This window comes from Numida meleagris, chromosome 4 (genome assembly GCF_002078875.1).
Source record: "Numida meleagris isolate 19003 breed g44 Domestic line chromosome 4, NumMel1.0, whole genome shotgun sequence".
Taxonomy (NCBI): Eukaryota; Metazoa; Chordata; class Aves; order Galliformes; family Numididae; genus Numida; species Numida meleagris.
The window spans coordinates 59,052,907-59,067,246 of record NC_034412.1 but is presented as its reverse complement, the minus strand read 5'-3'; the positions used below and the strand labels follow the sequence as shown (position 1 = coordinate 59,067,246).

General features: G+C 43.6%; 1 protein-coding gene across 2 annotated transcripts; it reads right to left on the bottom strand.

The window, feature by feature from the left end:
• Window positions 8,772-14,290, bottom strand: LOC110398582 (caltractin). 2 transcript variants are annotated; one of them, XM_021396363.1, is made up of 5 exons: window positions 14,164-14,290; window positions 12,956-13,111; window positions 10,908-11,036; window positions 10,662-10,799; window positions 8,772-10,417 (listed from the first exon to the last, which is right to left on the bottom strand). In XM_021396363.1, the coding sequence occupies exons 1-5, from the start codon at window positions 14,164-14,166 to the stop codon at window positions 10,328-10,330; spliced, it is 516 nt and encodes a 171-aa protein (XP_021252038.1). In that variant the 5' UTR covers window positions 14,167-14,290; the 3' UTR covers window positions 8,772-10,327. The 2 variants fall into 2 exon arrangements, with proteins under 2 accessions (XP_021252038.1, XP_021252039.1); XM_021396364.1 differs by lacking the exon at window positions 14,164-14,290 and adding an exon at window positions 12,777-12,850 and having other exon boundaries at window positions 12,956-13,095.

The following is a 14,340-nucleotide window of genomic DNA, read 5'->3' as shown; positions in this document are numbered from 1 at the left end:
ACTCATCTGCCACCTTTACACTTTCAGGTAGTGTTCAAAAACAGTCATAAACTTTTGAACTTATGGACAATGAGGCAGCATCTCACATCCTACTTTTCTGAAGAAAAGTTGGTGTTGAACTCCAGTACTGAAACATCCAAATGGTGACCCAGTGATGGTGAAGCACTCCTAGGGCCTGCTTTCTCCCTTGTTGGCTTAGGTTACAAAGGCAGGCTGCCTTGTCTCCCACCAGGTCAGCTAAGAGGTGTGTGGTCCATGCAGTGGATGTGTGCTGAGACGCAGCTAGGAAAGGCTGGTCTATTTTTCTCTTCAAGGTGTAACTATTTTCCAGTGTCTGTGCTTTCCTGTTTCATACAGTATGAGCATGGAACAAATATGACAGAGCACGGATGCCAGGAAAGGTGTTCTCTCCTTTGTTTACTGCACAGTACTTGCTTCTCAACCTTCCTAGGAAAAGTGCAAGTGATTAAACAGAGCAGGGAGGCAGTACTGGAGACACAGGAGCTGCACTCTGAGGGAGGGGAGGCCGCTGAGGAGGTGTGGTGCCAGCCAGGAGTTGTGTTTGTGTGGTGGAGATGGCTGGGAGCTGGTTCTCAGCAGCTCTCAAGCCATTGGAGGCTTTGTGGAAGGCTCGTACTGTGGAGGACTGACAGAGGTTGTTTGGGTGTGTTCCTGAGGCAGCCCCCACGCCCCAAGTGCCTGCTCTGCTGCCACCTGTGCTTGTGAGCACGCATTCAGGGATGGCAGGTCTCTTCTCGTCAGCTACACAGGAGCAGCTTCTCAAAGGAGCTGTTGTCTGGAGCGCTTGCCCAGACAGCCAGGCAAACCCCTGTCAGCCTGCCTGCGTGTTTTGTTTCCCAAAAGCTAAACTTAGCCTTAGGCTGGAAGAGCAGGCTGTGGCTGACCCAGGATGCTTGCAGTCTGCTTTGAGTAACAGCGCCCTTAATGTGAGCTGGAGAAGTGCTGTGAGGAACTCATAGGAGAAATACTGATCTGTGAGTAGCATCTCCAGCTGCTCTCCCAGAAGTGGGCTTGTGGAGCCCTCGTCTGAAGCAGCATCGGCGGTGTTCAGTCAGTACTGGAAAAACCATAGATGGAAATCTGCTTGGTTAATTGCACCTGCCTCTTCATTCTGCTCACAGGGAATGGCTGAGAGGCAGCAGAGATGAGTGGCAGATGGGAAGAGTGTTTCTGGTGACCTCCACTGGAGTTGACCGGGGCTACACTGGCTGCAGCAGTGTGGCAAGGCTTGGTTGCACTAAGTCCCTGCATGTGGAGGTGAAAGCTGGGGCTGGGAGGCTGCAGGGGATGTGAGCAAGGGATGGGTGCAACCTGCTTCTCGCTAAAGAGCAGAGAAACTGGATCATAGAATGCCTTTGGTTGGAAGGGACCTTAAAGCCCACCCAGTTCCAACTCCCTGCTGTGGGCAGAGTTGCCAGTCACTAGGTCAGAATGCTCAAAGCCCCATGTCGACGGTTTACGGGCGTTAGGCCCGATTCCGTGACAAAGGGGACGGGGGACCCAAGGGCCCACGTCCCGGGAAAAGGGGAAAGGGGAAAAGGGTAGGGAGATGGCCCTGAGAGCAAAGAACAGCGGCAACAATCTGAGGAGAAACAAACTAATTTACTAAATAAAATATCGGAATGCAAAACAACACACTATAATACAATATAATTACAATTTAAGCTGATAAATTCAATACAGAGAGAGAGAATGTCCCAAAATCAAGGTAGGCCTTACTCTACTACCGACGATAAGGCGGCTGGAGAGCGAGGTGCTGCCAAGACGAGAGACGGCGGAAAAAAGGGACGAGGTCTCGTGATCTGCAAGTTTTTATACTGCGAGCTTCTATCTTTTCCCTCCGGCTGGAAAATGGTAACAAAGGAGCAAAGTGCCGTGGGGACTGTAGTAGTCCCTCTCTTCTGAGAACTAGGTATGTCCACTACATGATGTTATGATGTGGAATACCAATAACCGAAAATCACAAAACCATGACACCCCATCCAGTCTTGCCTTGAACGCCTCCAAGGTGAGGTATCCACAGCTTCTCCAGGCAAGAATGGGGATGGGGTGGGATAGGAGAGGTGGTTTCCCAGGGGCCATGATAGATCCTCATGGAGGGGGGACTGAGTGCTGGTCACATACCTTGCCAGCATCGAGGGTGGGAAACCAGCAAGCAGCTCCTGCACCCATTCCCTTGTGCTGCAGGAGCTGGGCTCCCATCATCAAGGTGCTCAGATGCTGGCCTCAAGTCCACGGACACTGCCTGTGCCACAGTCTCCCTTTGTTTTTGGTGCTGGCACGTCCAGAGGCTGTGGCTGCATTTCCTACGCCCACTGGAGGATGTGGGATTTTCCTGGCTGCGAAATGCAGCAGTGAGAAGCTCTTAAGGCTGGGTAGTGACTCAGCTGTTGGCCATGGAGATGGGCAGTCTGGACGGGCTCTCGCCTCCTCATGCATGTGGCAGCCCGAGCCACGGTGCCTCTGCAAGTCTTAATCCTGTTGTTTTCCATCCTGCTCTTAATTTTGCCACCCGGGAGGTGAATAAATTAATCTCACCAGCAGGAGATACCCTAATTGGTTTGGAGAAACAGACACGTGATTATTATTTTAAAAATATTTCATTCCTTTCATTATAGTCATTTCTGCAGAAACACAGTCAGAAGTTGCTGTGTAGGAGTATGGATTTCTGGTAACAAGGCCACCTACACAAATCCACTGCAGGAAATAGGAAGCTCATACCTAAAGCCTTCATTGCCTAGGGCCTGGTTTTGCAGAAGTGCTAAGCACTGCTCAGTCCTCCAGAAGGCAACCGGAATAGATGATGCTGAGCCCGTAGCAGGAGGTGGTCGGGATTAATGCATCCTAGATCCTGACTTAGTCATAGTACTGCATGGCATTTGATAGTGAGGAGGATTCTGAATATGTGCACAAAAATCCCCACTTAATAAATAATATCCTTTTTAATACCTCTATTACGTCTTGTTTTGGTACTAGGAAGAACAAGAATACATGCTTCTTCCCACTCCTCTTCCAAAAGTCATTTCATTTTTGGGAGCAACTCTTGCAATTTTGATATTATTTTCAACTCATATTTTCTCTTGGATTTGTAATATTGCTGTTTTTAATACCATAAATAGGTTTCTGCACAAGGACCCCAACCGTGTGGTGACTTGTTTTATCTGGACTCAACAGAGAATATTTATTTGTTTTGCAGGACTTGGGACTATCAGCCATTTTGTTAAATACTTTATTGGCCTGTAATATGAGGGAGAAAGCTGAAAAGTTGCCTGGTAAGGGATATGCTAACCAAATTCTATTCTCAACTACAGAATTTTTCTGCTTACAGAAAATAATTGCACTTATTTTGCAATTGCAGTGTTATTTATAAAAGCATACACCTGCTTTAGACAGACTGTCCCTCCACTAGAGCATTGTGGGTTTTTTCCTTCTTAAGACAAAAAAAAAATCTTGTTTCTGCAAAATGTACCTTTAGGACCACAAGTAGCAGCTTATACTGTCAGAATTGAAAGTTACTGAAAAATCTTTCTTTGCTGAGTTTATTTGGAAGAGTTGTATGCAAAGCTGGTTTCTGTTTCCCTTTGAAAATAATTAGCCATCAAGCAGTGAGTAATTGACAGCTTTGGAAATAAGTGACAAGGATTTGAAGATGGTACTACCAGTCCTTCATACTCAAACTTACAGAAGGGACCTTGTCAGGAATCTGAAACAATAAATAAATCTAGATGTTGGGTTTGGTAGATAGTGCAGTTCTGTGTGACCCATTTTTTTTGGACCTCATCTGTACTTGCGTCTCCTGTTATTTTATTAACTTTATTGGAGGGGGAGGGGAATGGGGAGAGGAGGCGACTTTGTTAAATTTATGCACCTCCCTTTCAAAATTGAGCTACTCTGCAGCCATCGTCATCTTTGACCTCACATAACTGACTACATCATACGAACTGATTTGCACAAAATGTTCAAGAGGTGTGTGGAAACCATGCTTCTGTGGATTTCGTCTTTGGCTGATCTTGCTGTAAGCTGTTTAAAGAGGACACATCAGCTTAGTTTTTATTTTAAAATAGCTTTTAAAAATGCGTGTTCCCTGAAATTGAGATGATCTGGTAGGACATCTTCAGAAGTCCATATAAATGTGGCTTGTTCTAGTGAGATGCCTTCTTGTATTTAGAAATCAGACTTGCAGTGTTTATGGTCAGTTTTTCCTTGATGTTTAGATCTTTTATTATTCCTATAGTACGTCTGACAGAATTTGCAAGAAAACAGATATGTTTTCTCTTTGTTAAGGAAATTTAGCAGAGGCAGGTGAGGAAGAAACCATACTAGGAAAGAACTTTCACAATAGTATGCATTTGTAAATGTTGCTAGTTTTATTTGAGCTAAGCTACATTTTTGGGGAGAGTGCTTTAAAATAATGTGAGAAACTGGCTAACAATTTCATTTGTTTTCCACGGAAACCTATTTGTTGATTTATTTCATGCTGGGGGGGAGGGGGGGATGGTTGTGCTCTTTGTAATTAATTTTCTTTCACCAGCTAGAACCCACCAAACTTCTGAAGGGAATAAAGTGCCCTTGAGAGGAAGAGTCAGCTCCCTGAGACTGCACCAGGCTGCTGCAGACCCCGAAGCTGGCATGGGGGCTTCCCACACCAAATGCCACAGGTGATACCTGGGCAGCCCACGTACCAGGCAGGCAGGCTTGGCTTGCGTGGCATTTCTTTTTCTGTTGAGAAGCCCTGTATGCTGATGTATTCATGCTATGGGGTGGACACTGCTTTTGAACCCTGCATTGCAGGGACTAGCTTGCCATGGCTAACCAAACCTAGCTACTCAAAAGCTTGATGAAGTGTGTGTGCAATGCCTTGCAGCACAGCCCTGCCTTGTGGCCCTGAACTGTGGCACTGGAGTGGCAATATCCATCCCAGCCTTGCATTGACTTTGTCCTTGGACTTAACCCATTGGGTTTTTGCTCCAGGGAAGTAAGGGCTACTCTTCTCCACAGTGGGCACACCCTATCCTATGTGGGACTATATTACAGCAAATCCCCCCTTTTTCCAAATGACACTTCTAAATGTATGTTCACGTTTGTACTTGTGAACTTCAAGTAGTAGCAGACTGTGAGATTTGCATGTGTGCATACAGCGTGCTCCTCCATGCATGCACATCAAACATTGGGAGAATAAATGCATGTCAAACTGTTATGGTTGTGCCCAGAATCTTTCCTATTTGCAACTCAGGCTTGACGGATTTGTTTTTTTCTTATTCACAGTGTAAGATCTCAGACTAGCAAAAAGTGACTTTTCAAGTTTGTAGTTGGTGGCAGCCAGACCTCCAAAGAAGTTGAGAGCTATAGTTTTAGGTTCCCATCTCCATGAGAGTGAACCCCTAAAAATATCCAAGGTCAAAAAAGGGCTGAGTCTTTTAAAGGTAGGTACCACAGTCTCTGCAACTTCCATGTTCTGCTGCACTGAGTGGCAGCACATTTCCTATGTGCTCCAGCTCTGCTGGGCTCCTGATGCAGCAGGGAGACTTGACTGATGGCTTCAAGACCCTCTTTCTGTACTTCTTGAGCAGTTGGGCACATATGGATCAGGTTTTGGAGTGTCAAGCTTCCCAGGTCCTCTGCCTTGCACCAACTATAACTCCACATCTTTTCCTCATGGGCCCCATCTTTTTTCCAGCAGTAGATATGCACAAGCTGTAAAACTCTGAGCTACCATTAACCTAAGGTGGGTGTCCATCTACCTTGTGAGCTTTGGACAGGCAGTTTCCCCAAAAACTTATTTCTTGGGTCTCCCACACCAAAAGGCCACTGGAATAAGATACATCCATCCCAGTGTAGAGTGTCTTCTTCAGTCAACACACTCATCTTGGGGCAAAGGTCTAATTCTCAAATCCTTGTTCCTCTTGTCTCAAAACAAGACTGAGATACCATGTTTCTGACATTCCAAGAGAGAGCCATGAGCATCCCACAATGGATCCGGCTCTGTCTTTCTGCTTCAAGTGGTTCCATTTGATAGCAGTATTTCTAAAGAGAGAAAATGAGCCTACAGAGTAGTGGTTGGAGAGCTCAGGAGGACTGTGTGAAAGGCAAACTCAGCTCTCTGCTCCCCTGAGAGCATGTCTGGAGCTACTGGTACAGAGGAGGAGTTTGAGAAGTGTGGTTTGGGGGCTTAGCTTTGAACAACCAGCTAATAATAAGTTTTTTTGTTCTGGAGTTCCATGAAAGGTGCAGTGTTCTTTAAAAAAGGAACAAGCAAAAAAGTTGGTATCCAACTGTGTATTTCAAGCCCCAGCTGGATGGTATTTGTTAGCCTACTTTCGATCATTGTTAGAAGCCACAGAGAAGAGAAATTAGCATCACCCGCACATTAGTAACTGGATGCCCTCTAGCGAGACTGTTGGGCTCTCAGATCTATCAGTTCTTTACTACCTTAGAGAGAAATGAAAAGAGTTATATGTCTTAATATAGAACTGGAGGAGTGCACATCCTGTGCAGTGTGAAATGCCCACTGAAAAGCGAACTCCATGCCTGCTTAGTACGGGCCTTCACAGTCACTTTGAGCTGTGGCAAAGGGGTGACTGTTGTCTTCTGTTCACTGGTGCCACTCAGCCAGGTGTGCACCCAGGCTCTCTGGGACTGAGCATACCAGATGTTAGTTTTTGACTGGTCACTCACAAGTATGCTATTTACAGATGTAATGCAAAAGGAAATAATCTCTGCAGAGTTATTCTCATATAAATTCTTTCCTCGAATGTCAAGGACCATCCCAGTCTGTAGGCCGGGCAGGTTGTTCGCTCCCCTACAGCAGGAGGCATGAACAGCATGTCTGCTATTCACACGTATTGAAGGATGTCTGTGGAGCATCCTAAGCTACCTTGTTATTTACTCTCAGTGCCTGAGTGCTGTAAATGCATCAGGCAGCTGCGGCTGGTTTCTGTTAGCATATGTAACTAAGCTTGGAAAGAAAACTTGTGTTTTGAAGCGTCTTAGGAACATTTTTTTTTTTCACTTCTGCTTGTCTAAAGCCAACTGAAGATTCTCTTTATTGTGTGACTGGCAGGACTGTGGGACTGAGAGATAATAACGACAAGTTGCACAGGGGAGATAGCAGTAAGGTTTAATTTAAAATTGCCATCCAATGACGTGTTTTGGAATTTAACTTGTAAGTAACAATTTTTCTTTTGAACTACTTGGTATTCTATTAAAATCCCAGTGCATTTTCATATAAAAACATTTTTCATTGGATGTAATTTGCAACATTATTTCCCAAGCAACTATTATCCCCTAGCAACACTGATACTTAGGTGCTTGCCAAACACAAATTACAGTTCCACTTTCTTTTTTGTCCAGTATCTGAACTGGACTCTGAAACTCAAATAGAAAATCCAGCTTTGCTGGTGTGACAGGAGGAAGGGTTCCAGCTGGAAATGCATACTGAAGCATCCGAATTGCAGCCATCCAAGTGGAATGGCAAATGCCAGGCAAGAACCCTGCCTCCTTCTCAACACAAAGAGGTAAAGGTATGCAGAGAATGGAGCTCACAGCCATCTGCTTCTGGCTCAGGAACGAAGCTGTCTGCACTGCATCAGGTGCTGGTCTCTGTGCGCACACACGCTGATGATTTCTCCTGGATTCAGTTGCTTTGAGAGATGCTTCCCTTCCTGCAAGGAAGCCTGAATCAGTGCTTTGCCTCACTGAAATGGAGGCAAATGGAGGCACTCCATTTCAGTGCTTTAGTGCTAAGGAATTTAATCCATGTCTCCTAGAAGTGCCCCAACTTCTCATGTTAATGTATTTATGAGTATAGAGTGAAGAGTGGAGGGGGGGTGCAAGTAATCTGTGTCCTCCAGTGAAACTGCTTTATTTAAGATAAGCCTCTAGACTAGAGTCCAGGAGAAACATCTGCTGAGTATGTTCACAATTCACTGAGCTGAATGTTGCCAGCCCAGTAAAAGGGTAAGATTCCTAAATGGGCAGCTCGGCACTTGTTCCCTGCAAAAACCTAACTCTGAGCTCAGCATTGGCTTCAGTCAGGCTCCTTTTCCCCCACCCTGTGTACAAATGTAAACAAGAAATTCTTTAAGGTGTCAAAGGATTCACAATGACAATGATTCTGTGAGAACAATTTGTGCAGAACCACAGCACAGCTGTGGGCTGCTGCCAAAGTTGCTGATAGTCATCATACGTGGTGTCTGTGGCTGAAGAGAGGGCAAGATATCTCTCACTATAATACAGACTAAAGCAGCATGAGACACTTATTCTATTACGTTAATACTTGCAAGTTCTGTGCTAATTCAGACACGATCCAACATTCCAGACTTAAGAAATTAATGTGCAAGCCAGAAATGAAATTTCCTCATCAGTAAGTATGACTGTGTGTCTTTTTCCTACCTTCAAAAGTCAAGTAACAGGATTAGAACAGGAAGAGAGATGTGACATGCATCATAGGTAAACAAGAGTCATCAATCTCTTCCTGTGGCAGTATTAAAAGTACAGTCACTCTAATCAGCTCTGGGATTCCCCATCATCAACTAGAACTTCAAATTTCCCTTTCTGATTATAAGTGGTTAGTACTAGAAACTTTTAATCAGCGTAGTAGAAGAGGGAAAGACTATTGCAACTAGGAATTTCTCTCTCTAAAAGAAAAGGTAAAGCAAAAGCATACTTAGTGAACTGTTTAACACTTCAAAATTATTTTTGAAAATTTAGTTTTGTCAGCATAACAAATCATTAAACACACCATGTAATTAACTTGCAAAACAGTTTTATTTCACACCATACAAAGTTAATACACAAAGTTAATACACATTTTAAAAAGCTTACAGTACTGTAGCTTACATCTACTGCCACTGAATGTCTGAATAGTGGACTTCACTGATCTCTGAGGTTGTTATGGCTGTAAGCAGGTTTAAGCCTACTGTGTAGGTTGGAGAGGGCCTATTCAGAGAGCAGTTCAGAGTACAAAACTCAGAGGACTGTGTGCCAGCTCCACATTTGCACACTAAGGAGAAGTGTATAAATAAAGACTTCCCCTTTCCACTGCTGAAAGTAACTCTCCCCCTGGTGGGCCCTTGAGCTCATCAGAGCTGAAGCAGCTGTAATAAGGAGCTAAACACAGAGATGGGATTAGGGTTATACAGTTTCCCCAAGCTGAACGTCGTATTGTGACCCAAGGATAAATCCTCCTTGCAGAAGCAAATAATCAGATTTCAGGCTGTGCATCACTGCCATGTCACTATAGTATGGAAGCGTGGCTCTCCAGTAAGTTCTGGAGTGATAGTATTATATGCAAGAAATATTCAAAAAAGTGAAAGTACTCAATAATAATTAAAAAAGGCTGTGATATCTGGAATGAATTTGGATTGCATGGATCTAAATATATTCATGGCTGTCAAAGTGAACTATTTTTTCACTTCAGATGCAACTTCTCTCTGCAACTTGACTCTAAATAGCTAGAGAGAACTTACTCTACTGCGCCCTAGAACTGAATTCTGCAAAGCCTTTCGAGTAAGAGCAATGGCACAAGACGTTAACTGGCCATGCAATAAACTCTGATAATTCAAGCAAGTAAGACTCAAGTAAACCAGTTTTCAGATACCAGATCATGGAATAGTTAAGCAAAAGATCACTTGGTGATCACATGCTGCTCGGAAGGAAGAACCAAAAACTGGTTATATATGTTTGTTTTCCAGTAGGTCCAAAATGAACTTGCCAGGAGAATACACTGTTTAATACAGAAATAAATGTAAATATGCAATTGATTTCTGAGTCTTTCATGGAAATAAACAAAAGGACACAAATACCAAAGATAACCTAAACACCTTAAAAGGAATAAAAATACTGTACTTGTACTTCAGTTCTTTTAGGTGTTATAAGATGATCTCTTTATTATGTAGCCTTGGGAATGTGAGGCTTGGCTTCTCCCAGAAACAGCAGTAACCTTCACAACCCAAGTGAAATGTTTTCAGGTTTTTTAAAATTATCTACTTAAGACACAGCATTCTTTATTCAAAAGGGCAATTAGTGAAATCTTCATATGGGGGCCTGGGGGGAAAGGGACCCTACCTTGCTGGCTAAGTTCATCTTTCCTTTTCATTTCTGCAGTATTTTTTATTCCTGCAGTATCTCACTTGAACAGTTATTTTGGGTACCACAGCCCCCTCCCCGCAACTAACTTTGCTGAAAAAGAAGAATGAGATGGAAAATCTGTCCTTTCCTTACATAGCGTAAAAATATGCAGGAGACACAAGCCCATTTTTACGTCTTTTCCCAGTTGTCTTTTGGAACAGCTGTAAGGCAGCAAATGCTAATATAAGCTAGTTTTCTTCATGATTCTCAAAAATTCTTGCTCACTCACTTCTCCATCTCCATCTCGATCAGCTTCATCAATCATTTCCTACAAAACAATAGTGTTTATCTGATCAGGCACTGGGCTTGACTCTAAACACAAGAACTTCTATTAATTAAAGAACAACAAATCAGAAGTACTTAGTAAGAAAACAGAACCATGTATTCTAATACTCTGCACATTTCTAACTTCTCAGCTCTTTCTGTATTGGCATGAATTTCCCACTCTGTCCGTAGGAACTCCAAGGATTGGTTCATTCTTACTAGGAAAGCTATGGCAAATCAGAATTTACCTGAAGCTCTTCATCAGTTAAATTTTCTCCCAGCTCCTTGGCAACCCTTTTCAAGTTTTTGAATGAAATCTTTCCTGTACCATCGTCATCAAATAATCTGAAAGCTTTCAAAATTTCTTCCTTTGAATCCTTTTCACTCTAGAAGAAAAGTAAAATATGTATTACTTATAAAACACTAACATGTCCCTTTATGGCATTATTTATGCTGTCCAAAGATTATATATATGTATTTTTAAGAGCTCCTACCATTTTTTGTGTCATCATAGCCAAAAAGTCTTCAAAGTCAATGGTGCCGCTTCCTTCTTTGTCAATATCTGTTATCATTTTCTTAATTTCTTCTTTCTTTGGCTCAAAGCCTAAAGCACGCATCGCAACCTGCGCCAAAAAGCAATTGTGTTAGGAGGCCACCAGAATTCCAAAGGCAGCAGCTGTACTAACTTCCTCTTCCAAAACTGTAATAACAAGTCACTGCAAGGAAGACATCCTGATAGCGCTTGCCTGTGTGTTTTATCTTTCATATTAGTAATAGTATAGGTTTGATGTTTGTAAGACTCATGTATTTTCACTTTGGGTCCACGTGGAACACAGATCTATTTCTGAACCTGAGAAAGTTTTTGTGTCTGAGTTATGAAAAAGTTCTAATCTACATTTCTGATCTACAGATTAATTTTCAGCATAGTTCCTAAAAGGACTGGATTCTCAAAACAGGACTTGGGGGGGACAGGCAGGGGGGCAATCAGGGATGTGATCTCAATTCATCTGAAATAGAGGGCAGAATGCCTTCTAATTTTGATGTCTTCAGAATTACGTGTTGTTAACTTACACTAACCAGTGCACAGATAAAAGAAATCCAGGTGGATAGCTCTTGGCACTTTTGGTTACGTGTTGGGGAATGGGGGCAACTGACAACACTCCATAAATCTCTGCCTCAGCAAATCATCAAAGAATTACTGCTGGGCTAAGGAAAAGAAAAGCAAACTTTGAGTCTTATGGAGCACAAGCAAAGTATTACTATAAAAACAGGTGATGCTGTTTAGAGGATTGTACAAGTGCTTAATGTTGCTTAAACCCAAGCTCTGGTATTCTACCAGCCTAGAACAATTACTTCACTACTGAAAAAAATGACTAGTAATTTCCCAGACCTGGTGTGCCAAATGATTACAGCATATTTCACTCAGAAACTGAAGTTTCAAGAACATACAACTTGAGGAGGATTTGATCTGTTAGCGTTCATTCCTTCTGCACAATCTGGTGGAAATAGCAGGCAGAAATTTTCGTGGTGAACATCTTCCTACTGGAAAATGTTAATTCACTAAAAACCTTCACATTTACCTGAAGTGTGTTTTCTGACTAATGCCTTCTAATGGGATAACTCTATGTTCTGTTTTGTCTTTCAGAGGGGACCACTTTCTATTGTAAAGTATCTGTATTTTGGAATTAATTTTCAAAAAGTAAAACATAGCATTAGGTGGTTGATGCTACACCAGTTCAGTCCATTTTAAGAACTGTTTTCACATGTGTAAACTGTGTTCAGATAACGCAGTTGCCTTAATCAAGTATAAGTACAGCCAAATAAATCCTGAATAAAGCCACAGTTTAGACAACCCCATGCTTTTAGGTAATGTGTGCAGAAGCTGAGGTAAAGTGCTTCTATGTGAGGAATCAAGGTCAAGAAGATAAAATGTTCAGGCTTGGGAAAAAAAAAAAGTCAGGCACTGGTAGGGAAAACAGAACAGAAAGTAAACTTCCCCTTGTACCACTGTATGCATGCACTCACAGATATTGCCTGAATTGCCAACTAAAGTGCAACTCAGATCTCTGTTTTATTCTTTTTTAAATAAAAGAACAGGTAATCTGTGGATTACATGTATGAAAAAAATGGTGGCATCTTTCTTGAATATCTGCAAGATCTGTGTGTTCACCTCCAGGATGAAGGCATTAATCCTAAAACAAAAGAATTCCAGTTCCCAGAAACAATGGCCTTAGCCAGTCGTGAAAACAGAAATGCGTACTGTTAGTTCAGAAACTGTTTAGTTCCTCTCATGCTCAGACATTCAAAACCACCTGACCAACTATGCATGTATTAGAGAAGCCTACCAGCTCAGTATTACATACAGGTTTCTCAGGTTATCCATGTAGTCCACCCCAAGTTCAGTCATGAGAGCAAGTCATTACTGCCATTCATAAACCTAAGCCATTTTAAAACAGAGCAAGTTAGGCCTGGGGAAACAGAAAAAGCAGCTGCAATTTTGTGGCTCATGATACTTCCATGAAGAAAAAAAACATTTGAAAACCTTGAGTTCTTTTATATCAATGCTTCCCGATCCATCGGTATCAAACAAATCAAAAGCTTCTCTGATCTCCTGCTTTTGCTCTTCTGTAAGTTCAGGTTTCAAGCCACTTTTCTTTCGCTGGGCTGTACTTAAGCCGGGTTTTCTATAGTTGGATGCCTTCGGAAAGAGAAGGAGAGACAAGATGAGAAATAGCCCACTCGGAAAAATTCAAAACACAATTAAATTTAAATAACAGTAAAGGTGTAGCAAAAGCGAGAAACATTCTTTGCTGCACCTGGTAGACTGCAACTGGGTTTCTATGTGTGTTATCCTAGATTATTCTAGAAAGAAACCAAGGTAAAGACTTTGTTCTGTGGGAAGAAGTATCCAGGCTTCCTGTGTTCAGCTTTAAGCAGAAAGATTGCCAGTTAAAGAGGGAATGCTAGAGAAAGAAGGCAGGCAGCCTCAAAATGAACTGGTTATATGGGTCTTGTCTGGAAGCAGGAGGCAAATTTAGGCACTCCTCAAATTTGGTACCGAAATGAGAGGTCTGAGAGAATCAGCTCCATTGGAGCAAAGGTGAGAGGAAGCTGCACAGCTCCAGCCTGCCCCCCACCACCAGATAACAACATACTGCAGTGGCAGCGAGATCAGCACACGCTCATCCCATAAGGACTGATCTGCTTGTGCCTTATTATCGGGGACACTCCAGAGACCTTTGCTGCTTCTGGTCTCAGCTAGTGCAGTACAGCACGTTTGCCTTCCCAAATATCAGGCGGGAAGGGTGCAGGTTTCCTGCAGCACCAGCTGTGAGTCCTGCAGTCTTGACTCTTTTAGAAAGCAAGTAAAGCAGAGAGAGAGGAATTTGCTTTCTGGCCCCTGCTCAGCAGTCTCTTGCCTCTGTTGAAAAGTTCCATCTTTTTGGCTGGGATCTCACTTCAGAATTTCCCAAGCATAACAAACAAGATTCCGCTTTGTTGCATTAAGAAATGAAATTTCATTTTTAACATGTTTCGTCCTTCCCTGGTTGGATTGCAAACCGGACCGTCTGCGTGGCGAGGTCTGAGCTGCCGGATGCTGCGGGCCCGCCACGCTCCGCAGGTGGGGACGCTGCGGCCCGGGAGGGCGCGCAGTGAGGGCCTTGCCAGCCCCCGCACCCTGCAGGCTCCTGGAGGCGAAGCGGTGCGGGACCAGCCAGGCCCGGCGTAGGGGAAGGGGAACGCGCTCACCATCTGCCTACGGCCGCACCGCGCCGGGACCAGACGGGACGCCGAGACGAGCTGCCCACCGCCACGCGCAACGACCGCGAGCCGGCCAATCAGCGAGCCGGACGTGCCGGGGGCCCGCCCGCCCTCCTCGTCGGGACCAATGGGGGCTCGGCGGGCTCTTGACGTCACGAGGGCGCC

What these genes read in the sequence shown, in the direction of transcription:
- LOC110398582 (XM_021396363.1), bottom strand. An exon ending in TTGATATAAAAGAACTCAAG is followed by an intron (nt 11,037 to 12,955) that starts GTTTTCAAATGT and finishes TTTTTGGCGCAG; the next exon opens with GTTGCGATGCGTGCTTTAGG. An exon ending in TAACTGATGAAGAGCTTCAG is followed by an intron (nt 10,418 to 10,661) that starts GTAAATTCTGAT and finishes ATTGTTTTGTAG; the next exon opens with GAAATGATTGATGAAGCTGA.